General features: G+C 43.8%; 1 protein-coding gene across 8 annotated transcripts; it reads right to left on the bottom strand.

The window, feature by feature from the left end:
- Nucleotides 1-505: 505 nt before the first annotated feature.
- EWSR1 (EWS RNA binding protein 1) lies at nt 506-26868 on the bottom strand. 8 transcript variants are annotated; one of them, XM_083715388.1, is made up of 19 exons: nt 26501-26656; nt 20897-20933; nt 20632-20683; nt 19557-19683; nt 19203-19220; nt 14774-14960; nt 13888-14052; nt 12172-12383; nt 11130-11313; nt 8280-8314; nt 7691-7723; nt 7034-7152; nt 6128-6257; nt 4808-4930; nt 4550-4721; nt 3921-4018; nt 3780-3842; nt 1134-1386; nt 506-936 (listed from the first exon to the last, which is right to left on the bottom strand). In XM_083715388.1, the coding sequence occupies exons 1-19, from the start codon at nt 26511-26513 to the stop codon at nt 897-899; spliced, it is 2061 nt and encodes a 686-aa protein (XP_083571514.1). In that variant the 5' UTR covers nt 26514-26656; the 3' UTR covers nt 506-896. The 8 variants fall into 8 exon arrangements, with proteins under 8 accessions (XP_083571514.1, XP_083571513.1, XP_083571515.1 ...); XM_083715387.1 differs by having other exon boundaries at nt 8280-8317; XM_083715389.1 differs by lacking the exon at nt 19203-19220 and having other exon boundaries at nt 8280-8317; nt 26501-26868.
- Nucleotides 26869-27395: the final 527 nt, after the last annotated feature.

Below are 27395 nucleotides of genomic sequence, written 5' to 3' on the forward strand. Positions count from 1 at the left end.
TATACAGCTTTGAGATAGTAAGGACGAAGGAGCTTTGGAAGCAATTGCTGCCTCTAAATACAGGAAACCATGTACCTACAATGGGTGAAGAACCCTTTTCAACCTGGGGTTCACAGAGCCAAAAGAGGGGTGGGGCAATGGATGTGACCCTTACCTGCGTAGAGTAGACTATGCTCTACCCATGCATAGGAGATTGTGAAGGCAGGCAAGAAGCTTCAACACAGTTCCAGGATACTTGAGGAAGACCCGAGGGCTGGGCAGAGAACGAAGGGGCCTGAGGTTTCCCCAACCATTCACCATGCAGGTGCAAGGCTGTATCTTAGCAAGTGCACTTCACAGGCCTGCTCCAGTCCTTCTCCACTGGCAGTGGCCCTGGGACTTTGAAAACCACAGTGTGACACAGAACTCCTTGGTGAACCCAATGGCCTCCACACACCAGGGAAACCTGAAGGGTGCTTGCCCTCCTACTGGAGTCACTGCTGTTGCGAAGACATGCTAAGAGGTGTTGCATTTATAAACATTTGAGAGTTTATTTAAAAAACATCACAACCATTAACATTGTTACAGATTTTAAGTTTCCTTCCTCCTGGGTCTTCCACACAGATTTACTGAGCATGCTCACAACAATGGTTTTCTTATGTGTTTTAGTTTAAACAACCATTTTTTAAAAGGAAAAAGTAAGAGAGAGAGAAAAAGAATAACTCAGCACACTACCATTTAACTTTGTTTTAATGTTTCTCCACAAATGGTGAAAAATACTAAGTACAGACGAGGAATCATCATAATGTTGTGGTCAACATTATAAATATGGAATTATAAATTTAAAACATTTTCTGGTTTAAAAAATAAATCTGGTAGTAAATGCAGTCCTGCAAGGGAGAGGGGGTGGCTCGCCACTAGTAAGGCCGGTCTCTGCGGTCTTGACGATGTTCTCCCCTGGCAAAGGAAAGAGAGGAAAGGGGGTGGGGTCAGACTCACAACCACATACCCAAAGGCTATTGCATCACAGGGAGAGGTGGTTTCAAATAAGAGCATGTGGCTGCAACTAACAGCCTCCTCCTCCAGTTTTTGCAGCCCAGACCTCTTCCCTCCCCTTTGTCAACACCACTCACTTCCCCCTCCCCAAGCCTTACTTGTCCATCTTTCCTGGTCCTCCACGCCTGCCGCCTCTGCCTCCCATTTGCTCCATAAGAGGTCCAGGTGGGCCCCCAGGTCCTCCTCGCCGACCTCCTCCGAAGCCCCCTCGATCCATGCCCCGGCCTCCTCGGAATCCGCCTCTGTCTCCACCTCGGCCCCCTCGGAACATCCCTCCAGGGCCGCCGCGATCCATCAGGCCCCCTCGACCTCCTCTCATGCCACCGGGGCCGCCCCTGCCACGATCACCACCTAGTGCAGAAAGACAGCACCACTCAATCGAGCAAAGGGTTGCTGGGAAGGCGGCAACACTAGACAGGCAGCTGAAGACTTGCCTCGGGAGCGCAGGCAGCAGGACCCAGACATGCCGAGGCCCACAAAAATGACCAAATGATGGCACATGTCTGTGTTGCATAGGTGTGAATGTGTGTGCTACCACCTTAGGGAGTCCCTACTGCTTTAAAATATGGCACCTGTTCTTACAACATGTGACAGCAGCAGCAGCCACAAGAAAAGCTGCAAGCAAAATACCATACCACAAATGCCCACTTCCCGTATCGTTCTCACCCTTTCTGCAAGTCCCCGCAAGGAAGGATACCCTCATTTTAATGTGGTTCCTCATAACCTGCCCTAACAGCTGATCATTCCTACTGGAAGCAACTGCAGGAAGAGGGTCAATACAAGAAAAGACCCAGATCTGTGTTTCCCAAAACTGGGTCTCCAGCTGTCTTTGGACTACAACTACCATCATCCCTAGCTAGCAAGACAAGAGGTCACAGCTGATGGGAACTGTAGTCTGAAAAAAACAGCTGAAGACCCAAGTTTGGGAAACACTGACCTAGATTCACACACCAACCATAGAGGAAGACTGAGCTGCTTCTCCTAATGCAACTTAATGTTGGGCTTTAAAACAGGCTGGTGATTCTTAAACTGAAGTTACTGCTCATGGGCTGTGTACAAGTTAGCAGAGAAAAAACAGCTTTGGGGTCAAAACACTTTAAGGTTCCAACACAGAACTTGGCATGCAGCCCTCCTCCCACCTGTAATCAGCTTCCAAGTCAGGCTTGAAGCCTGGTGGAAGCGTGTGAGAAGGTAGGCTGTGATGACAAGAAAAGGAGAATCAGTTTGCACAACTCAGCGCGAGAGTGTAGGAAAACATCCATTGAGACAGAGTAAACAGAGCAGAGAGCAGCTAGGCCACTTCGCACCAGATTCTATAGATCAGGGGTGGGTATGGTGTGGATGCTGCAGGACTCCAATTCTCATCAGTCTCAGCCAGTGGGACCTAGTCAGAATTGATGGTAATTGCAGTTTGGAGGGTTACAACCCTGGCTCTTAGTGATGTTTCAAACAGCCACTTCTAAGGGCAGGCAGGTGCAGTTTGTTTTCAAGATCAGCACATAAGGACAACAGTGCCTACAGGGGAATTAACGTTGCAACTCAAACACATCCGTAGAGGAGCACCAATCAAGACGACACCATTTGCCCCTGCTCAATTACTGACTCAATGCAACATGGCACCATACCTTTCCTGAAACTGCCCAGGGCTTGCCATTTGGAGTTGCATGGCATTGGGCAAAGTCCCCTCCCCAACTTCCTCATCCTTCAAGCTTGAAACTCGTCTCCATTAAGCCAACTGATGAATCAAATCAATAGCTTCTCTTCATGGCTACTCCGTAAAGTGCTAGGGGTTCAAATTGTGATGGATGGCTCCCCATAGCCAAGAGGCCCTCCATAATTTTGTGATTAAATTTAACAGAAAGTGATGCTTTCCTGCTTGTTGTTTCAGTGTAGTGTTTCAAAATGTTCTCTCTCATAGATATATGGACCACTTTGAGCAGGGGCAAAAAGAGACGCATACAAGTGATTTCAACAGACAAGCCATTGTATGCCCCCACATCCAGCACCTGCCAGCCTCATTACCCATTCTGTCCAGCTTGGGAAGGTGAGTGAAACTGAAGCCATGCAAAAGAGATTGGTGATGGGAGTCAGGGGAAGAGGAGAGAGTGCCTGATTTAAACAACCCTTAACATTCCCTCCCCCCGATCTCCACATGCAGCTTGCACATACATGGCTCTGAGCATTGAACACCATGTGCTCTCCTGGGCAGACTACGACTGCTGGAGGATATGGGAGAGGAATATTACCAGTATAAAAAATTAACTTGTCCCCACCAGCAAGTAGCTCAAGAACTTGGCTGCAATGGGCTACCAACATTGCACCACACTCCCCTTTGCATGGCCAAGCCAGAAACCATGTGCCTGGCTTTTGGTCTGGCCAGCCCCCCATGAGCCATAGGCGCAACCCCTGGAGACTCTTGGGCTCCTCCCCCCCCCCCATTTTGGGCACACCACTCCCCATCAGCCACCCCGCTCCCAGAGATCGTGCTGAGTGATCCCTGCCCAAGGTCCCATGAAAAGCTGGAGCCGGGTCTGATCAGAGCAGCTCCTCCACCAAATGTGGCGCCACCCCACCTCCAGCGTAAACCTTGGCAAGGTCAATGCATCCACAGTCAATGCTTCCAAGAACCAACAGTGGCCATTTTATGGCGACTGTGAATGGCGCAGCGTCACCTCCCCATTTCACTCTGCTGGAAGTGTATACACAAACGAAGGAAAAATATACCACCTGTACAGTTCCCTTACCACTATTTGTCCCGTATATGAGCCCTCTAAGTGGCAGCGGTTTTCCAAGCAAGAATCCAGGACCTTGTGAACATCACATAAGCAGAGGTCAGTGTCACATATTCCGACTCCCACCCCAGCTCGCGGACAAGAGGAACATACCTGGAGGTGGGAAAGGTGGAGGGAGGAAGCCTTCCGGTTTAGGAGCCTTGCACTGGTTGCATTCTGTTCTCCAGGCAAAATTCTGGTTTCCACACCCCCTGGAAAAGGACCAGTGTTTAGTGAGAGATGCCAAGTGCATTTCTTGGCTGAACATGGAAAAAACAACCAAGGCTGGGGAACTAGGGCGGAAGAGAGCCAGCTGACCACAATTTCATTCACAGCTGGGTGGGGAGCACAAGGAAAGTCTCTACCCAGAGGCAAATTCATTTGGACCATCTTTTGAGGATGCTTTCCCATGAATAACTAAGGAAAGGCAAGTCAATGGAAACAGGCTGCCTAGCCTTTTGGGCCACACAACTGATCGGGCCGAGCAGGAACACATGCTTACAAGGAACCTAGCAATATTCTAGGTGAGCTGGTAAGTGAATTACTGAGGTGGTGGCTGGTACCCAACAAAAGGGCCTTGGAACTATGTCCACACCCAAAATATTACCCTAAATGAATTGCATAACTGCATCCTGGGGTAACTACCATGCAGGAGTCCACCAGGGCAGCCCAGCCAAGATCTATGTTGATTCTCATATGCACAGAAACTTGGTGAGAGCAGAGAATGAAACACAGCGACTTACGGGTTGGGGCACTGCCAGTCTCCTGCTCTGTGCTGGACATTTCCTCCACCAGAAGGGTTTCCTCTCGATCCTCGTGGTCCTCTTGGGGCAAAACCGCCACCCCTGTCGCCACCTCGGCCTCCCATGCGGCCCATGGGACCACCAGGACCGCCTGGGCCCCCAGGACCTGGGCCTGAAAGAAGACACTTGGTGAGTTCATGAGCACACCACAGAGCCCTTGGGGGCTAACAGCGCTGGCCAGCGTTAGCCAAAGATTACCTCCACGGAGTGGGGGAGGCATGCCACGTGGCTCACGCGGGGGCATCCCTCCACGCATGCTGTTCAGTGGCAGCTTCTTCCGAGTAAGAGAGACTTTGAGCTTGCTGCCCTGGAAGTCTTTGCCTGAAACACACAAAGCAGAAGTCTCTCTGTGAACAAGAGCTTCACTGCTGCAGAGAATGAGCCACCTACAACTGGGCAAGTAGATCTAAGTCACACTGCCGAGGCCTTTGGAAGGAAGTTACAAACTTTGCCGCTTCCATAACTGAGGCTAACGTAAAGAGAGGAGTATGCAACACTCAACCGCTCCTCCAGCTTCTGAAATTTCAGTAGGCATTGTTCACACACTTCTGTGTCCCCCACTGGCCCAGCCATGCTGCACTCCTGTGGAAATCATGGCACACACCCCAGTATACCCCACTTGCAATCAAACTTGATGTAATAACAAAAAAATTTCCTTCCAGTAGCACCTTAAAGACCAACTAAGTTAGTTCTTGGTATGAGCTTTCGTGTGCATGCACACTTCTTCAGATACCTGAAGAATCTGAAGAAGTGTGCATGCACACGAAAGCTCATACCAAGAACTGACTTAGTTGGTCTTTAAGGTGCTACTGGAAGGAAATTTTTTTGTTTTGACTATGGCAGACCAACACGGCTACCTATCTGTAACTTGATGTAATAAGGCACACTGCATTTGTTTTAACTACATATACATTAGGTTGACATTTTCTAACCTTTTGAGCTACTGAGCATCTAATAACATATCAGTGCAGAGCTTTTCAAACTGTGTGTCGAGACACATTTGTGTTGGCTGAAGTGTAGGTGTGTTGCACAAATGCTCCCCACACTTCTCTCGGGGCTGGAAAGGGGTTAGTTTAACCTCTGGTTTGCTAGTAAAACTGAATTATTATATCATGAAATGATGCATGCCTAAAAAGTGTGTCACCAACATGAAAAGTTTGGAAAGCTGTGCGTTAGTGTTTAAAGCCCCAAAGAAACAAGGCCCCAAATATCTGAAAGACCACCTTCTTCCCTACTCAGTGGTAGCCCCAAAGTTGTGTAACTCCTTTCCCTTAGAGGTGCCTCTGGTACCTTCATTATATGGCGAATGCTCAAGATGCAACTCTTTACCCTGGCTTTTGACACTTGAGATGTGTATTTTTAGGACCCACCTTTCTGTAATTTTAAGCTTTTAATATTGATCAATATTGTGTTTTAATATTAATATTGTGCTTTAATAGTTGTAACCCACCCTGGGACCTTAAGGTGAAGGATGGGTAATAAATTGCAGCAGTAACTGTACTATTCTAATTCACTCACCATCAAGCCATTCTACAGCTGCTTTGGCAGTCGGTGGGTCATCATAGCACACAGTAGCATCTCCTTTTGGCTTCCCTGTGTCCTTGTCAAGGTAGATTGTTATCATGGGTTGTCCAGTTCTTTTGTTCATCTAAGAGGCAATGAGAGAAGATCATCATGCTCTGGACAGGAGTAAATTCCAAGGCTAGACCACCCCCACCCCGAAGTACTCTTCAGTAAGATGCTTCAAAGAATATCCTAGAAAGGCAAATATTATGTGACTAATCACCATCAAATTTCATTTTTTTAAAATCCCACATTGTGCTTTACTAAGGCTTAGGTGGTCATGCCACACATTTATTTATATAGATTAATTAATCTTATTAGTCACTTGTCACTTGAAGGTATTCAAGTAACTTACAACAAAGAAACATATGCAATAAATAACACCAAAAGGGGAAATAATACATTGATATTTCATATTCACCTAACATTTATGCGGAAACCCCCTCCAAAAAGAACACACCACCCATATAAATAATAGTGAACAATATTAACAATACTGAAATAATAAACAAAGCAATACTTTGATCCACTAATTAGCAAATAAGCAAAAGGTCAAACCACACCTCCCTAGTCCAAAAATCATTCAGATCAAACCAACAATTTCCCCCCTTTAACCTCCCCACCCAGAACTCTGGTGCAAGGCCAGTGGTTAATATCAGTGGTTAGTGTGTCCAGTGTCTTCCAGGGATGGTCTGGAATCTCTCCTCTCCTTTCAGGGGAGGAGAATAGAAGGTATTCTTGGGACAATGAAAGACACATGGGAAAACTTAAAAGCCAAATCGCAAGGGGGATTTGTATCACCTCCCCCACAACTCCATCAAGTAGCAGGACAGGCTGCACCTTACAAATCGTGTTACTTACCTTGACAACGCCACACTGTTTGAAGAAGTCTGTCAGATCCTCTAGGGTCACATTGTCAGTCAACCCCTGGACATACACTGAACTGTTGTCAGCATCATCATCTAGGTCTATGGGTGGGCCTGAGGCAAGAGAGAGAAAAATGTGTCACCAAGTACAGGCCACCCCAACAGCTACTGGAAGCAAACATTGCCTCATTCCTCCCTCCAACAGGATTACTACCCATTTTCCCCAAGGGTAGAAGGTCAGAGGATCCAAGTGAGGAAAGGCATCAGAGGCAACCACAAGTAACAGCTGGCTACCAAGACCGGCCAATACTTCTGGACTTCCAGTCTCAAAGAATGCCATTTAACTGAGCTTCAGTCAGTTTAAAAATGCAGACTCAATAAAACACAGAAAAGGCATGACCAGCTCCAGGACTGTGTAGGGTGGCCCTCAGCAAAAGGACGCACCCTTAATAACTACTGTCCACAATGAAGGCAAAACTAGCAAGGGGCGATCAGTTTTCCAGAAGCCCTGAGAAGTGTCTGACTCTGTCAATCTCCAACATTAAGATGAACAAGCAACATTCTACTTTAAGCGAGAGAAGACTGCATTCTGCTGAGGGTGACTAATGACATGGGACCCATTCCACAGATTTAAAGAATTATCTGAAATTACCTAAATCGAGATCTGGCCCTTCATCCATGTGTCCTGCTGTCCAGGAAAGAGAAATCATAGAAGAGATTGTTAGTGCACGCCTTGCAAGCTACGCTACTGACACACACACAACTACCTATTTACAACCGCCATTTGATGGCATGTGTTAAAACTCAAATTGACCGCACTGCAAAAAAACTTGCAATGCACACCCTTTATGCATTTGCTGCCGAGATCAGCTTGCTATTTTAGCAGCTTTCTAAACCATCACCTGGTATTACACTTGGTTAAAGGGGGCTTTCTTGGGCCAATCAGTGCTTGTTTACCACCAGTTACTTTATTTTTTAAAAAACCAAAGCCGCTTAAAATGATTTCCTTCCCCAAATTAAAGGAGTAATTCCTCTCATCATCACCCTTTGTTTACCCTTCGTTCTGTAACCGTAGGTTAAAACCTTATAGACCCCTAGGCATTGCCGGCAGTACCCATTAAAAGTCTTGTTGCATATGGAATTTTAACGACTTATGAAACTAACAAATATTATGGGCTTTTTTATTTTCTGGTTGCATTTTTTTTTAAAACACTATCCCATTGTAATGCTCAAAAACTTACCACCAGGCTTATTGAAGCCACCTCGCTCTCCAGCGCTGCTGGGGGGATAAACGAAGAAATGAAGGCCTTTCCCTTTAAAAAGCCAGTACCGCTCGGAGCCACTGGGGCTCACTGGGAAGAAGGGCACTGGCTAAACATATCCAAACAATGCATCTGTCTGTCTGTCTTTCTTTCTCTCTCTCTCATCTCGTCACTAGGCCTTTCTTCAGGGCAGCTTGTTCAAATCTCCTTTACACACACGCAACCTTTGCTTGCCTGAGTTTGGATGCCCCACGGTGGCAGTTGGACCCTTTTTCATGGCTAATGGTATTAACAATGCAATACTTGGCCCCCGAGAAGGAAAAATGGAACTTTTCCATTTATTTACTGGCTTATCAAAACACACAAAGATTTTATGTCCACTGGTCAACTCCCTCCTAATCTTGCATACATAAAACTGCACCCTCAGCCTCCTGCGAGTGAGGCCAGCAAGCCAAGCTCCTGGGCGGAGGACCTTTAACATTAACAGTTGAGGGGGGAAAGGAGAAAAAGAAGATACAGCAATCCCTAGAACACAGTTCAGATGACAAGTCACTAAAGCCATACATTCAGGTCACTACTGGATTTAACAGTCTCTGTGGAAGGAGAATTTACAGAATATACCAGGGTACAAAGGCCTAAGGGTGCAGCTTTGTGGATACAATGCAACACAACACAACAAATCAGTGCTTTAGCTTTTAATATGGGGGGGGGGGGAGCCGGATGGAGAGAAGCCACAAAGCATAATTTATGGGCAAAAATGTGCCCAATTAATAAAGTGCCACTAAAAATGGCTTTTTGGGTGCATGTGGAAGAATCATTTGGATGGAAGTAAGAAAGGAGGGAGAAGGACCACTAACTGTTAGCAAGTATTGCACCTTTAACCCATAAAAGATTTCATATACACAATTCCAAGCTGTTGCATGCAGCTTTGTCTCTTTTCCCAAAGTATATATACCATATATGTAATGTTTCCCTTTTTAACACATGTTTTTACACTTTAATTTTACACAATTCTAAAGTTATTACACCTCCCCTCTCGTTTCAATACCAAACATGAAGTACTATATGCAGTTACCAAAGTTACAGAAGGTTTCCATTTATACAATGAACACATTTGGTTAAAAATATTCTATGTATATTTTTTCCTCTCCATATGGACACCGTGTCTAGTCCCACTTTTCATTATGCTGCCGGCTGAGTACTGAGTACGGGTACTTTTTAAGTATTGAAGTGTATACAAGGCTCTCACTTTGTAACCTGTAGCATATAAATGCGACAAAGCATGTTAAAAAGTTTCCATGTTTAACAGCCAGTGAAAATATAAAAAAATATTGAGGCAATGAAAGAGGGCACGTTAAGAACATTGGGCTCCTTACCTGCAGGACAGACACTGAAATGCATCACCACACCATGAAAGGGGACATAGTTCCCCTACCCTGGCCCTTGGTGGCCAAGTAAGTGTTTCATAGGGCCACCCTGGGAATGGGGTCTGCCTAAGGCCTATAGCAGTTACATTCCCTCCCAATCCCCCCAATGACAAGGCACACACGAAATTTTGATTATGGGTGTGAAATTGCCCTACTTTTTAGGGAGGTCTTTAGAAAAGAAAAAAGATGTGGTGATAGCAATTTCAAGTGTCTGCATCTACTTTAAAACACATCTAGGAACACCTAACAGATGAAATCTTTATAATAGAACTAAGGAGCCCTTTTCCATTCAAGCCAATTTGAAAGGGTTACTCTTCAATGTTAAAATGGCTTGGTCATTAACTGAACAGCTTTTGAAGCAATAAAAGCAGTTGGACTTCAATAAAGATTTCAAACCATCTGGATTCATTTTAGTAAAGCTATGCAGAGTGTCTCTTTTGCCAGTCAAGACTGTTACGTGCAGTGGGACTGGAAGGCAACTGATCCGTCAACTGGACCCCATGACATCTTTTTCTGCCCTCCCATCCTCCTAGTCCAAATTTGTGACCATTTTGGTTTTGGGGGTAGCACTCTGCATAGCTCTATATACACATGGGTAGAACACACACAGGACACCCTTCATTATTGAGCCTCTCAGTTGACCACCATCTCTTTCACCTTAGATAAACCAGTAATGGAAAACAAGTACTGACTAAACAGGCTTCCCAAACCAGATTCCACCATCAGTTAAAATGGCTGAACTGGTTCGGGACACCTGAAAGCTCCAGCATGGAGCTGCGTCCAGAATTGTAAGCGATTTTTAATTATCATGATTATTATTGCACCATGTAGGGTCTCTCCTCAAATTCCAAACCAACCTGAACACACGCGACAGCTACACTAGAGATCTCTGGGCTTCAAAGAGCATCTTGACACAGCCTATTCAGCTTTGACACGAGCTCAGAGAGCTACTGCCAAGAGAACACACAGCTAGGGCAAGAAAATGCTTTACAAGAGCAGCACACACCATGGTACATACCTGTGATATCAAACACCAGCAAGGAGGAATGAATGACATGCGGACCTCTGAGAAGGGGTGTGTGTGTTCAACCCAACAGTTCTTAAACCCACAGAGAGTTTCATCTCTGTTCATCGTGGAAGGGAGCTGAAAGTTTCACAATTTGAACACCCAGCACTCTCTTGCCTCCAACCCTCAATTAACTGCAGGTAAAATGTATCCTGCCCCTAGTCCCCATTAAGAAAATGTTTCCATGAATTAATTAGTCGTATATATTACTCGCTGCTAATTAGATTATCTCCATGGAAAAGTGGTTTGCATCGACATCTTTCAGCCCTTCTTTCCATTGCACACCCTATGGGGTAAAACCAAATTAGGTGAGAGGAAGAAAAGGTTTGCTCTTACCCCATTCCGCCGCGGCCTCCTCCTCCCCGCCCACCTCTGCTCACGCCTGCACGGTCAAATCCCCCTCTTCCCCTGCCCCGGCTATCAGGGCCGCTCAAACTTCGGCTTTCTCCTGGGCCCGAAAAGCCTCCCGAGTCCTGGCCATACACCCCCATGCTGCTGGGGTGGTCTTGACGGAATGAACCTAAGGAATAGTCAATATGGCAATTTTAGCAAAGTGGCAAACAGCATTCATTTCCTTCCTCTAGAAAGTTAACATGCAGTGGCCCTCAATGGTGAATTGAAGCATTCCTTAAGATAGTCATAGGTATGGCAAAATATCAGCTGGAAAATACTTGATTTTTTTCCCAGCTGGCTTCTACACTTTACTTTACTCTTTCCACCCCAACAGGTCCAACCAGCAAAGCACACAGAGCCATCTTTTCTACCTGCTTCATGGGGGCTGATTTTTCACATACATTCTGGCAGAAATCCAACCATATGTTATATATTATTTGTAAGGTGCCCCAAAAGGGCTTGATCTGTTTTTAGCAAGAATAAATCTAAATTGACAACAAAACATTGACCAAACTAGTGAAAAGAAATATGATAGAAAACTGTGTGACCAACACTGTACTGTAATATGTTGCTTTATAGTGTTTCAATATAACATAAAATGAAAGCATTGAAAAATATTAAAACAGAAGAAAAAGGAATCTGGGGGAACTGTGCCCCTGCAGATGTTCTTGGGTCGCCAACTCTCATCACCCCCAGCAAAGATGGCCATCAGTGGGGGTGATGGGACAACAACACCTGGAGGGCCAATGGCTCCTCAGCAGTGTATTTTTTTTTTTAAAAAAAGGACAAATATGAAAGACAGGCGAGCTGAAAAGCAGAAACACAGCACAGGTTTTGAGGTTGTTGAATATTTTTTAAAAAACATCTGAAAGCTTCCCAACGCCACCCTTAAATCAGAACACCTTGGTTCAAAAGTCCCAATTGCCATCTTGGGGTTGATAAGATTTATCTGAACACCCCCCCCCCGCCCCCTATTAACACTCACTTGGTTGCCCGTAGCTGCTGCTCTGCTGACTGTACTGGCTTGGGGTCTGGCTATAGGATCCAGTCGGAGGTGGGTAGCTGGTGGGGGGCTGCTGCCCATAGCTACTTTGTTGCCCATAGGTGCTCTGTTGTCCATAACTGCCCTGCTGACCATAGCTACTCTGCTGAGAGTAAGTGCTCTGATCATAAGTACTGGGCTGCGAAGAAGAATAGCTGAAAAGATATGTCAAAGGACAGGAAAACAGCACTTAGTAAAACAGTCTATTTCCACCCATACAAGTGCAAAAACCTAAGCAAACATGCATAATTTGCCCTTGCCCAGGCTGATCTATAACTACAGAAAACCAGACCAGTACACACCACTGGCTGCAATAAAATTGACAAAGCTGTGACCAACCAACCACTCAAAAAAAAACCCTAATACCTGCACATTTGCAGACTAGAATGATGCATACTATTAGTACTTTGCCACCAGGTTGCAACAATGTGGGAAATCAACCAGGGGTCAGCAACCTTTTTCAGCCACGGGCCAGTCCACCGTCCCTCAGACCATGTGGTGGGCCGGATTGGGGGGCGGGGCGGGGGATGAACGAATTCCTATGCCCCACAAATAACCCAGAGATTCGTTTTAAATAAAAGCACACATTCTACTCATGTAAAAACATGCTGATTCCCAGACCGTCCACGAGGGGGGATTGAGAAGGTGATTGGGCCGCATCCGGCCCCCAGGACTTAGGTTGCCTACCCCGATCAAAACACTACTACAGTGGTACCTCAGGTTAAGTACTTAATTTGTTCCGAAGGTCCATACTTAACCTGAAACTGTTCTTAACCTGAAGCACCACTTTAGCTAATGGGGCCTCCCACTGCTGCAGCGCTGCCGGAGCACAATTTCTGTTCTTAACCTGAAGCACTATTTCTGGGTTAGCGGAGTCTGTAACCTGAAGCATATGTAACCTCAAGTGAATGTAACCCGAGGTACCACTGTAGTCTATTGTGTTTTGGCTGTGGCCACGGATACAGCCCCACTATTGTTTTTCTCTGATGGCCATGTCTGCTGGAGACTGCTTAAGTCTTTTGCCATGGTAAATGGCAGTACAACTAACCAGACGGCTGGCGGGGAAAAGGCAACAAAGGGAAGCAGACCAAGCTGCACTGATCACTGTAGTGCTGCTATGACTGGACGGTCTGCCTAATGCTTTCAATGTCACTCTGAGGAGCAGGTCATGGTATGCCAATAGATATTAAGAATTGTAACTGTTGCTCCTCTACATTCCAAGGTGATGTAAGTCGTAAAAAGGAGTTGACGTTTCTAACCATCCTCTAAAGTAGGGGAGGAGAATTCCCCCCCCCCCGAGGACCACATTCCCTCACAGACAACCTTTGTGGGGACTGCCTACCAGTGGTGGGTGGGGCCAGAGGCAAAGGTGGGCAGAACGTATGTGACTCAACTCTGCACCATAGGCACACAAGTCAGAAGCTTCCACACATGCATACATTCCTCCATCCATGCAATTAATCATGGTTTAAGGTTTTACACGGCTCAAGGATGCAAAATGCACTCAAGGAGGGTGCAGGGCAGGTGAGGGGTACAGTCTGAGGAGCTGCAATCAGCACCTGAGCCTGAGGTCCCCCCACCATCACCACACAAAACATCATCCAGTCAGACAGCATATACATAACAGATAATATATACTGAGAATTCCAGTAAACTCACCTGGTGGGAGGATAGGATGGAGGTGCAGTAACCGGCTGCATAGGGTAACTGCCAGGGACCTGGTAGCTGTAGTTACTCTGTCCATATCCTAGACTGGGCTGGCTGTAGCCTGATGTACTTGACTGAGGCTGGGTAGTCTCTGCAGGCTTTGTGCCATCCTGGGCTCTAAAAATTAAATCCTTCCGTGAGGATAAATCTTTTAGAAGCCCCTGCCTGCCTTTCATATCAGGCACTGGCAACCTTTATGTACTGCCTCTGCATGTTAACACTTAACTACAGGTGGAAATTACATCTCAGAAGATTACTCAGACATTTTGCCTTCAGGATTTGCCTTAAACCCTAGGCTAAGATTTGAGTTTTGATAACAAATATAAAAACCATTTTAATTTTATTTATATCCCCCCCTTCATCACACAGGGCAGGTCACCATTTTAAATGCACTAAAATTATTATCAATGTATGATTCAAACATTTAGTGCAATCCATCTATTGACTGCCACAGAAGCCACAACGGTGCTTCATTAACAGAGGGGAAAGAATCCTACTCTGAGTGCCATTTAAATGTCTTGCCAATCAAAGCACCAACAGCAAAGTACACCAGATGTGTTTTAAGGCGATAGTGCCCGAGTAAGTTTTGTCTTTTTATCCAGAGTGAAAGAAGAATACATGGCTATTATTCCACATGGCGCTTCACTGAAAGAATGTGAGTTCTGTTTCATTCAAGCATTATGTGGAGAGGAGGGGAATGTGCCTACAAACCACAGAATTATCAAAGCTGTAGGGCAGAAGCCAGACAAGAGGATGGTGTTCTCAAATAGAGTTATTTCCCTTACCCAAAAGTACAAGAATGTATATGTTAATGCATCACATTTTATTTGTATGTTACCTTGCAGGTGCAGTTGTTGCTGGCTGCTGCCCATAGGTGGGGTAGGCAGGCTGGGTGCCATAAGCAGATGGGGCAGCATAAGAAGCCTGGGTGGTGGTAACTGTGGCGGTGGTTGTATCATAAGCAGCAGTGCCGTAACCTTGGACAGGCTGGCTATAAGCCTGGGGAGCAGTTGGGGCGGTATAGCCTGCAACGAAAAGAAACCTTATTGAGAAGCTTACACACTTGTGCTTCTCATCACTTTTGATTACTCTGTCTAAGCATTTATACTAAGGACCCTAGTGAAATGTTCTATGAAGTCAAGGAAACCTGTAAACAAAAATGCTTTGTGGGAGGGTAGTGCCTCATCCTCATTAAAAATACCGACAGAGAAGTAATGGATTTTTTATTATCAGCTTAAAGAAAGCTACTTTCAGGAAAAAAACCAAATATCCAGAAGCCATCTCTAAATCCAAAATATAGTTAAAAGACTAAAGGAAATGTCAAAGTACTAGGATGATTCCAATAAAACTAGAGCCCTTGCACTTCACGGGAGAAATAACGCAAAAGGAAACCCATCACAAGCCACTGTCAGTGTACAAAGATTGAAGCTTTCACATATTTCAACCATTCCATGACACAAGATGGTTCCCAGAATTACAGAATGGACAGCTACTCTTTGTTAGATTTAAATTTATAGTTATAATGGCTATCAGCTAAGTGGGGGAATGGCAGACTGACTGGATTTTTCAACCTCATTTCAAATGTAAATCAGAGAGTATACTTAGAGCTCTTGAAAATTTCCACATTTGTACAGGTGGATAATAGTTTTGAGAACTAATTCTCAAATGTTACTGTGATACTTGAAGCAGAACCATATTGCACATTATCTAATATGATGTGCTACTATCACTTCCGAATCACTTCCAATTGCAGATAGGGCCACTCTTTTGAAACCTCCAGATAAACAACAAAACTTGCCTTATCAACCAACCAAATCAAGGAGAAAGATTTAAATAGCTCCCATTTCTGATAAGCTATCTTAAGAAATGCAGGGAGCTGGGGCGGGATTAAAAAAATACAGCCACTTTATGCACACTGCTGCAATCACTGTGGCCTGAAATCAAAGTGAAGGAGTTTGACAGCAGCCAAATCGCATGCCCATATGTGGTCATAATGCACAAGGTTCTCAGACAAAATAATATAATGCTACAAGGCTCTATTCTTCTCTGCTGCTTTGAAAAGCAGTACTAGATAACCATCACGGTGAAACTCCCTCCACAGTGACTATTGTAATGATTCTAACATCCAGCCTTTAGAAGTGTATTTCAAGCAACTGGCACTGAACTGCACTGAAAGGTACTTTCTCAAAATGCTTATGAAGCATTCTTCAAAAGCTCCAGGTGAAGTGGAACACAAAAGAACCAAAAAATGAACTGGCAAAACATGGGGAAGGATTGTAAACAGAGTAGCAAGCTTTGTGCAATCAATAACAATTTTTTGCAGCTTTCAGAATGGCTTTCAGAATTAACTGCAAATGCAAGTTATAAAGAAAAGAAGGTAAAATAGATTTAACTCCATATGCAGATCTCTTAGTAAATTTGAATTCATGACTAGTCATGTGATAAATCTTTCAAACATATATGGAGCAGTCTTTTAACCCACAATGTAGGAACATTGATGTCCATTTTCAGTAAACTGAAGCCTTGAATTGTTGTTGGAAAATGTTTTTTGGGGAAACTGAATTATGTAATAATTGTTCTCACTGAACCCCAACTTTATTTACTTTAAGAACACAGACATGCTATAATTTGGCATATGAAACAGTAGCACTGTTCGTTATTCAATAAATATTGAAGTGCATTTTCTTTATTTAAACATTTTCTTTATTAGAAATACAGTTAGACATGAAGGAACAAGTGGCTGCATCTTAAGCATATTGTTGTAAGTTTGGGGGACAGCCAGACTCTCCATAATCTTTAGATTCTGTAAAGAGCTTGAATTTGAACAAACTCAAATTCATGAAGCAAGCTAAGTTTGGTTAATTAAAACTAAGCCAAGTGCTGTTGCATTCAGTTTAGGATGCCCAAGCAGCTTCACATAGTTAACCAGGGATAACATGACAGACGGTGTAGATGGCCCAAGGGTGTTTGTGTGTCAGGAGAAAGTAAGAGTGTGTCTTTGGCAGGAGACTTAGGCCTTTACAAGGTATGCTTGGAAGAAGAAGGGAGAATGACAGAACCATCTTGGCAGGCTCAGAGAGATGCCTTGGATCGACGCTGAACTACTGTGGGGAACAAGCCCCTCTTGAGATGACCATGCTATAAGATCTGGACTCCTTCCATCTAAATTCAGGTGTAAATACATGAATAAATCATATTTCTTAAACCTACGACAGCCTCTGTCATGCCTTGCTTCTCAAAGAAACACAGTTTGGCAGAGATTGGAAGTGGTGTCCAACTTTTGTAACAATATATTTAACAGTATGGAATTAAAAAGTTAGAGGAACTATCGACATTGGGGGGGGGGAGTGGTCATGTACTACTTCAGCTTAGAAATGGTATTCAGGATCTGGTGAACAAAACCACAAGCTTCATCAAGGAGTCCTAGGGCTCATGTTTTCTAACAGTTGCTTCTAATGCTTAGAAACAACCGAGGATGTACTTTCAAAATCAGTTTGAGAGATGAAACAGGATATGCTGTCCCAGGGGGGGGGGGAATCAGAAATCCCACTGGGCACTGCTCAAACCCTTGGGGAAGTCTGAAGGGAGCTCCTTGGACCCTGTCCAATATATGGACCTAAAAAATAATCATGCAGACCCAACATCTGTAATGAAAAAGCTAATGACACTAAAATTCCTGTGGGACAATTAAGGTGTAAAAAAAGTTGGACCAACCACAACATGTTGCAGTGCAGCAATGTGCTGCTACTAAGAATTTTAGTCACTACATTATTCTGCTTTATCCCCAGTTACTGTGATCCATGCTCACTGACCATACTCATTATTCATGTGGCTGGTTTGGGGTTCTCTCCTCTCAACTTTGTTTACTTTCTTACAATATTTGTTTTCCCCAAGACTGCTAGAATCCCATCCCCCTTGTGCATCTGAATATTCACAACCTATACAATAGTCACAGAGGAAAGGAGTGGTATGTTTTAATACTGATGCACTTCATCTTTGTGTAACCAGTGGCATATTTAACAGACAAACCCAGCTATTTCCAGCATTAATATAGTTCCACCCCCACATTCCCTGCACCCTTCTTGGGTTTCTGAAAAAAACTTTTTTCAAATGTTTCCATTTCCTTCCAGGATCTTCAAATCTATCTGTAAACTCTGAACTAGATTAAACAACTGACTCCTCCATTGTTACGCTACCAACTTAATCATTAAAAACAGAGCTGGGCCAGTAAATTGCTGATTTGAGAAAAGTAAAGCAATTCTTCCAACTGTGTATTTGATATACCTGCATAAGCATTCAGTCATCTTGGCATGCAAGGAAGACTAAGATCCTCTTCCTGCTATGCCTGAGAGAATATAGAGAGCCTACTTTATATATCAGGTATCTACTTTGCATGCTCAAATGCAGTGCCTCCAGGCAACACCTTTCCTCCATCCCTACCTCTTACTTGGGCAAATGTAGAACTGCAAGAAGTACTGAACTGTTTGGGGAACATATAGGTCTCATAAATATATGCCAAACTGGAAACATTCTAAAACATCTGCATCGTTAACTACACAGTTATTTTTACTGGCTAAATGTACAACCCAAAACAGTTTCACCTTTTTGTTATTTAAAACCTCTATCTGCCAACGCAGTTGTTATTAGTTTTAAGCACAAGGAAAAAACATGCTACTTAAAACTGTAGCCAGGATGCTGTTTGCAGTGTTTTTGCATGCACTTTAAATTCAGACCACTGATCAAGTGGTTGCTGTACAACCTTCAAAAGGTAGGTCTATTTTTCAGACATCAAAATAAAGCATCAGGATGAACAGAACTTCAGTTTTAACACAGTTTAGCACAAGCAAAATAATTTACAGAGCATTTATGACAACACTGAGGTAAATGTCTGAAAGAGGAACCAATAACATGGAACATGCAGAGATGGTGGCTGCAACAGCTGAATATGTCTAATCATGCTGTTCACCCTTTAGGACACCGGGAAGACAGCTGAGTTTGGTTAGCTTGAATCATCTTTGTTCATAGCTGTCATTTTAATATATAAGCTTTATCCATACAACACAGTAGTCAAAAAGAGCTTATGAATGGCACCCTTTCTACAGCAGATATGCTGCTGCAAAGTAACATGAGCAGCAAACACTGAATGGCCCTGTGCCAACCATATTGCAAGTTTTGCTGCTAGAATAAAACCACCTAAAGGGTTAACACCATAAATTTAGACCAAATGAACAGCATTTCCCATGCAAAATTGAGCAGGATATTCAAACCTGTACTGGTCCCTTCTACTGTGGAAAGCACAAGACAAGAAGTAGAGGGCAGACTATCAGAACAGGCAAGCAGTCTTGTGAACTACTCATCCTTGAGCAATAGAAAGGTTTAAGAGAGTCTTAGTACTGTCACAAAAGGTAGAGTGCCTCATTCCCCAGGTATGTTAGCATCTTGCTAGCAGCATTCTTCAGCAATGCCTCAATCTCCATGTGGACCAGTAACCAAAGTGATCCGTAATATTAAAGTCCAATTTGCTTTACAAAAAGTTCCCACCCTCACATTAACTTAAAGTCTCCAAAGCACAATGAAAAAATAAGGAGAGACTAGGTGGGAATAGACATAGGCACACTTACCAGTTGGAGGCTGCCCATAAGAACTTGCATATGCGGTTTGCCCATAAGTAGCAGTTGTCTGAGGCTGGGTATAGCTGGCATCCGTGGGTTGCCCATAGGTTCCATAGCTTTGTTGCCCATAGGCCTGCTACAAAGAGGGAAAGGGTTTATTTTAACTATGGGCTCTACACAAGAGATTTTAAGAATTTGATTTGGACAGAAAAAGTCTGTAATCATATGCAACAGAAATGAGACGGGTGAAACCCCATGTCCTGTATCAAATATTTTCCTGCTCAGGCAAAGCAGATTCATAAACCCACAAGGTGCCAGGGAAAGTGGAGACAGGTGTATAGTAGAATTGTCAGTTAACAGCTAGTATTATTGGCCATCCCCATGAGTCTAATTCACTCTGTTTTGTCATCTATGCTGTGTACTGACCAGCACCCAAGCAACGTGACATAAGAAGAGCTAGCTGAAGGACAACAAAAGTTGAGACACCTCTAGCACCTAGCTAGAAGTTAACAAAATTAAAGGCCTTGAAGCCACCAACTGCTGCTTCTCAGTTCCTTTACATAAAAAGAGGGTTATATTATTCTCTCGTTTTCAGGATATGACACAGCCCCTTTTAAAATTTCATGTCTGTGCTAAGTCCCTTAATACTTTAATCTTGCACGGCAACTAGCATGTTGCAATTAAGTCGGGTCTGGCAGCCATCACACAGCAGCCCCGTGTTTTGTTTCCATGGCTCAACACGATGGGGGCTGCCCTTATAGGCTGTCACCTCCCACAGGGCTTTGCCGCATTTGTCTTCCAAGGGCTGTGTATACAGGCAGGCAGGAGCAAAATGCATTAACAGGGAAGCAAGAGCAGCAAACAGCCAGCTTTCCACTGCTTGCGCCCAAGGCTATTGCTACTCACTGAATGAGTGCACACCCTGAATGAATACTTGCAGCAATAGAAATATACTTTCTAGCAGCTAGTTTTAAAAGCCCCAACAGAAAATATGGGAGTAGATGCAATGCAACTTTTTCTTTTGCAAAAAGGTTGTGGTTTCATTTGCATTTAGAGGGGAAGTGGCTTCTTGGTTCTTTATTACCTGGGTGGTCTGCGCATATCCTTGAGCTGGCTGAGCAGCATATGCAGTGTAGCTGAAGGGAGGGAAAGAAAGAAAGCTGAAGTTGGAGAATACAATGACTAATGAAGGCAATGCCTTCATGAATAACCTTCAAAACAGCAGTACTAAAAGAGTTTGTTATTAAAACTCTGCAATGTCCTTAAAACATAAAATACATTAGAGGAATTCTAAACCAAGTCTTCTTTCAAGAACAGACTATATTTATCTTCAAAGAAACTTAACTTACCCCTGCTGGGCTGCCGCTTGGCTGTAGGTACTATAATCTGCAGGTGGTAAGGAGACATAAAATCAAGCATAAGAGGAGATGGGTGGGGGAGAAATCACTCAAACACCTCTAAACATAAGCTCAGAATCTAAAGTTACACCCACCCCCTTATGTTTGTCATATTAAAAACTCCCCTGAGATGCATCAGGTTGTGATTTCCTTTCACCAAGAGAAGCTGGACCAATTAAAAGCAACACTATTGCAGACACAAACACAAGTACTGTAGCTGTTGTTACCGTGTGGTTTCCCAATGGAAGTCTGAAATCTGTTGTGTATTAAAACCCAAGATTGGCACCACTTCTACAGCTTTTTCAACCTAACCCTTCCCCACCCCAAAATCATCTATGACCTCAAATTCCATTTTGGAAGTTACAATTTCTTAGTCCTACTCAATGTAAAAGCCTTGTGAGAGGAGCCAGAGACAATGCCTTTGCTTATTTACAGCCAAACATCACTTTAATATTCTCAACTCCAATAGGCAAAGAGTCTACTTTCATTTATTTATTTTGCTGCCAAGCCAGGTTGTCAACATTGAGATTATTCAAATTGACTAAGCTTTTCCTGAAATTTGTCCTAAGATCTTTCTCCAACACAAGCAGCAAATTTTACTATACAGTGTTGAAAAAGGAAGCAAGGCAAAGCATACTATATCTTGCTATGTATTCCTACTGATATAGTAAATGAACACTTTTGACCTTTCTAACGTGCACAAAGTCTAAAGTTGTATTACTATAGGGAAGTAAGAGAAATTGCAAAACTCTTCACTCAACAACAAAGGAAAGGTCTATGAGAAGATCCATTTTGTACCTTTTAATTTAACTGCATATCAATTAACACAATTCAAGTCTATAACTGTTTTTTTCCTCTATCCAAACCTTTATTTCGTCTTGTAATTCGAACTGCACAAATATTATGATTAAAGATTGTGACACACCATTTTAAAAGCTAATATTTGCAGAAGAGCTTTCGTGACATAACTTATAAAATTTATTTTGTACTTAGTTAAAATGGGACCACAGACTTTCTTAAAATAGCTCTCAGAAATAGGAAGAGGGAGAATTGCATGATCACACTTGAATGAAATTCAAAATAAAGAAAACCTAAAAGCTGCAACCTTCTGTCCTGTCCATAACTGACTTAAGAGTTCATCAATTCAGCTATGCACAATGAGTTCTACTTTAAAAGCCACGATGTAACTCTGTCACTTATGAAAATGAGGAACTCTGTGGGCAGTTACTGACCTTCAGGCAGGAGCTTACTATTCCAATCATACTCCCAGCAGACAGATTTCAAAGTGGTCACAATTATGATTTGTAAAACTTATGCAAAATAGCATAATCTGATAAAACTGAAGCCTACTCTTCATCATTACACAAGGGAACAGAACAGCAAACATTACTTAAGAATGCCACGTAGGGCATTCATAAACCCATAGCACTTATCCACAGGAACCAAGAAGAATACACGGTTTGTGCCACAAATTAAGAGAATATGGCTTCCAGTAGGAATGAAAAAAAATTTCAACGTGTTAAAACAGCTGGTTTTCATGTGATACTCTTATTTAAAAATTGAAAAAGCTTTTGGTACACATCCAATTTTGGTGGCACTATGGATATGTAAGCTACCTATTCCACCAAACTGCACTATTTAAAAAGCTTGTTTTCACAGTAAGTCATCTTTACTAAATAAATCATTGCACTGTTGAACTAGTGAAGACTGGGGATTCTGTTTGGACATACCCCCAAATCAAGCACCACCAATACCACCATACACACCAGTAAATTTAAAATACAATCTGCATTGTGCTTTACCCATTACAATTACCATTCTGCGATCTATCTCCTAAAAGCATTTACACAGCTGCAATCACGGAACAAATTTTACAATTACTACATAAATGACTGATGCAGCAGTCACATGCCAGAAGGCACAATTTCCAACTACCCTAGTCAAGAATGGTGTGTAATTTTCTAATGTGCTAACAATAGATCTGTTGTATGAGTAATAGGGCATCATTATTGGGCAAAGTCCCACTGAACTCAGGACTTTGCAGTAAACATACTTAGGATGAGACACTAATTGTCCTAGATCTTGCCAGGTTGTTCCACTTTTAAGATTAAGTGGCTACACTGGCAGAGGAAGAGGAGTGCGGGGGTAGCGCCCCCCCCCCGCTGCATGATCCCAGCAGGGTGCCATCAAGGCTGCCCCCCCCCCGCACTGAGAGGGGCCCCCCCCCCCCGTGCTGGAGCATGAAGCTCTGCCACTGAGTGGCTGATTTCCCAATTATAACTGTCTTTAATGGCCAGACCCTAAATGGGACAACACTAAGCCACTTGGAATATGCACATACAAATGCACAAAACTATTCAAGGCTTAAAAAGCAAAAAGTCTACTCTTTCACTACACTACGTATTTTTAAAATTTATATCCCACCATTCCTCCCAAAGGATCCCTAATCAGCACTTGTTAACATTTAATTATTATATTAGATGACCATGAAATAGCAACAGACTTGATCAAATCTGTTAAATAAGGTAGGCCAATATTTGGATAGCCAAGGGTGCCATATTTCCAGTTCAACACACTTTGGGTACAAATGAGGCCGCACAAAGAATGTAAACAGCAGCAGAATTGGAAGGTCCAGTAGTATTGCAAAGTCTCCTTCCAATACTCTCCCCTCTCCTCCTGTTTGACCTCTAGCTCTCCTCACTCATACCCAGAGAGAGAGCACCTTGTCTGAACTAGTCCTTTTAAGTTTTGCATATTTTACATCTGCAGCAATGGGAGGTGAGGTTTTGTTTTAAAGTATTAATGGCATTAAAGTTTATTTTAAAACAAAAAACCCAAAATTCTACTAGAGCAGGGAACAGCAATGAGGTTTTCTGGAGGGGGAATGAGTACAGTGGTACCTTGGTTTACGAACTTAATTCGTTCCTCAAGTCCATTCTTAAACCAAATCCGTTCTTAAACCGAGGCACACTTTCCCTAATGAGGCCTCCCTTCCACCGTGCAGATTCCCAAACTGGGACACTACTTCCGGTTTTGCGGAGTTCCTAAACCGAATAGTTTGTAAACAGGGCTGTTCTTAACCCGAGGTACCACTGTACTAAAGATGAGAAATTGGTGATTGCTTTTCTTTTTTTCTTCTTGTTCTGGTGCTGCTACTGTTGTTGTAGCAAAAAATGTATTTCTGTACTTTCATCAGAGTCCACAGCATCTCCCACAGATATAATTTATCCCAGATTTGCTTTATAGACAAAACATGTGAGAATAACAAAATCATAGTAAGACAAACTAACAGTAAACACATATCTTTTTCCATCTCTCCTGTTGGTTTTTTGGTATTTTATGCGGTTTAACATAGCTTAAATATGTTAACATGTTACTTGCACCTTATTTTAATATTCAACACAGACAAAAAAAGAAAAAAAAGAAAAATGAGCTTCACCAAAGAAATTTCACTACCCCAAGCCAAATTCTTCATATACCGTAAGCCTGCAACTTACTTTGGGGTTATGATCCACAGATCATGCCAAAAGCCAAAATAATGTACAGTATAGTCAAAACACATTGTATTCAATGCCTAGTGGGATTGCTAAACTCATTTTCCTGGAACCACACCATCTTACTATAAAGCTGAAAGCACACAAGATAAATTTGTTTAAGTTGCAGGCTGTTGCTGAATGTTCTATCAAAAGAAAGGAATTCTTCTTCCCTGGATCAGTCTTTGCACCAGAATCAGTTGGTAATCTTGGTAATCTCTCATGACATTTTTTTGTCCCTGTGGTTTTCAGAGACAGACCTGTATAAGCACTTCATTGCTTCTCTGGATCAGTTTTGTTGCAAAAAAATTATTCTAACAGAATGGAAGTCTACTTCTGTACAGACTGCAATGAAAAGCGCACTATCAGTTGATTTTACTGTAAGCTGCTTTTAACGACACCACCCTGACAAAAAATGTATACATTGTAATGCATTATTTATGTTTTGTGTGCATAACAATACACATTTTGACCAGGACTACATACAATTCTTTAAACTATTTATAGGTAGCTGATTTGATTTACGAGTCCCATTGATTTCATTTTGGGAGTTGGAGGCGAAAAGCATGTGTTCAACTTTCCCCCTGGAATCCACAGGCCATGTGGCTAATCTTATGCATCTTCCCTCAGAAGGAAATCCAATGGAATTATTCCCCAAACATAAAAACTGTTGGCAGCATTTTAATGTGCTTAATTCTGTCTGTAATATACCCAAAATGCTATCTTTGGAGAAAATAGGCCAGCTTCCCCAGCCCCGTTCATGCACATGTGGGTGGGTATATGCATGCATGCATCCTTATGCATTAACGAAACACATGCAGACCACACACAACAATTTCTAGCAGGGCAGCTGTGTTGCATCTGCTGTGTAACACCCATCGCAAATCTTGTGATACCTTAAGACTAATGAAGTTATTTTATTTGTGGAATACAGTCCACTTTCACCAGAAGCATAAATACGAAAAAGAAACTGAGAACAAAGAGTGGTGAAAAGGCAAGGGGCAGAAACGTTTGCAATAAATACTTTGCCCTCCTTCCCCATTATCTGAAAAGCAGGGTGCAGCAGTGAAAAGGAATTCCTAATAATAATTCCTAATAATAATCAGAGCAGCTTACTGATAATGCCGCATCTCTTGTATTCTTTTCTTTTCAATTCTCTCTGTGCGCCAGACATTTTATCATCATTGTTAATTTATAATTATTACAGTAAACAACGTCATCACTGTTCTTGTGAAAGAGGACAGGAGCATCGTGCCACTCGGGGGTGTGCAGCACCCCTCTTCTCCCCCCCCCCCGTTGAAGAGCAGAGTAAAATAAAAGACAAGAATTTGTCGATTTATAATTTAATGGGAGGACAGGAAGAAAGGGTCTTGAGGCTGAGTAATTAATTTCTAAATAAAATTAACTGTTTGCCCTCAAGGCCCTCCCTACCTCACGCGGCTCCCTTCTTTCCATTCGTTAATTTATAAATTGAATCAAGTTAATTATTTAAGCGGGGGAGGGCGGGAGCCCGGGTGGGCCCTCTTGCAACCCGTCGATTTACAAAATAATTTTGGTTTTTTTATTTAAAAAAAATTGTAATCGAGGGGGAAAAGAGGAGAGGAAGCGTGCACTGAGGCTGGCACCGGGGGCAACACCAGCAGCCACTTCCTCCCACCCCCACACCTTCGTTTTCTCCCTCCCTCCCATGAGGTTAAACGAGGCCTGGCGCTACCAAGAAGAAGGCGCGCGGGGGGGGGACCGACCCTCCCTCTTCCTTCTGACCCCCCAGCCAATCACGAAGTCGCACGCGCTTCCCGCCGCCCCTCCCCCCACTTAACGGCCGCCCGGCAACCATTCCCCTCCCCCCCCACACAGAGAATGAGAACTTTCCACAAAAGGCCGCAGCTTCCCGGCCTCCCGCCCCGAGCCCCCTTCTAATTCCCCCCCCTCACGGAGGGATCCCCTTTCTCCTTCCCTCCCCGCTCCCAAGGTCTCTCCCGCCGCCCCCGTTTAAGATTAGGCCTCGCCCGGCTCTCCTCACCCGTCGACGCCATTTTCTTTCTCTCTCTTTCTTCCTCCTCCTCCGACGCCGCCTCCTCCTCCCTCACTAACGTCCTCCCGGTCTTTCTGCCGCCGCGCACTGCGCAGGCGCGAGGTTTTCCACTCGGGTCGACACCACTGTGCGATGTTAAAGCCGGGGGGGTGGAGCGGGAACGCGCCACTTCTTTTCTTCCTCTTATCTTTGTATTTATCCTAAATTCAGCTTGGAGTCAAATAAGTCAAAAAGAGAGCTAGGGGAAACATGCGGAGGAGGGGAGCGGTAGAGGCTCTTTTCGCGTGGAATAGCGTCGGACGCTCGCAACCCCCTCCTGTTGAGCGGATGGTTCCGTCCGGGAGGCTTTAGGGATCATTGTCCAAGAGGCAGAGCGGTTGAAAAACGTCGGGCGGGTGTGTGTGAGTGACATTAGGGAAGGGGGCGGGCTCTCTGGGAGGATTTGCCCAGAAGGTGATGGGGGGGGGGTAGAGTAAGCGCCTTTGAAAGTAGAGAAAATGCCTTCGTTTATCTTCTTTGCTCAACATGGGTTCCCCACCCCACTCCCTACTTTATCCTCACAACAACCCTGCGAGGTAGGCTAGGCTGGGAGGCAGTCCCTGACCCCCCAAGCCACCAACTGTGTTTGACATGCCAGGTGAACTAGTCCCTGGGAGGCCAGGGCTCCATTTCCCCTCCGCCTTGAAGCTCACTGGGTGGTCACCTTGGCAATCACTGCCTCTCAGCCTAACCTGCCTCTCAGGGACGTTGTGAGGATAACATTGAGAGGAGGGGAACTATATGTGCCAGCTCTTGGGTGGGATAAGGTAAAGGTAAAGGGACCCCTGACCATTAGGTCCAGTCGTGACCGACTCTGGGGTTGCGGTGCTCATCTCGCTTTACT

This window comes from Podarcis gaigeae (genome assembly GCF_964106915.1).
Source record: "Podarcis gaigeae genome assembly, chromosome: 16".
NCBI classification, from domain to species: Eukaryota; Metazoa; Chordata; class Lepidosauria; order Squamata; family Lacertidae; genus Podarcis; species Podarcis gaigeae.

Coding starts and splice junctions, on each gene's coding strand:
- EWSR1 (XM_083715387.1), bottom strand. Junction 20,684..20,896: donor CAAGCGGCAGCCCAGCAGGG/GTAAGTTAAGTT, acceptor CCCTCCCTTCAG/CTACACTGCATATGCTGCTC. Junction 7,153..7,690: donor AGGGCCAGATCTCGATTTAG/GTAATTTCAGAT, acceptor CTCTTGCCTCAG/GCCCACCCATAGACCTAGAT.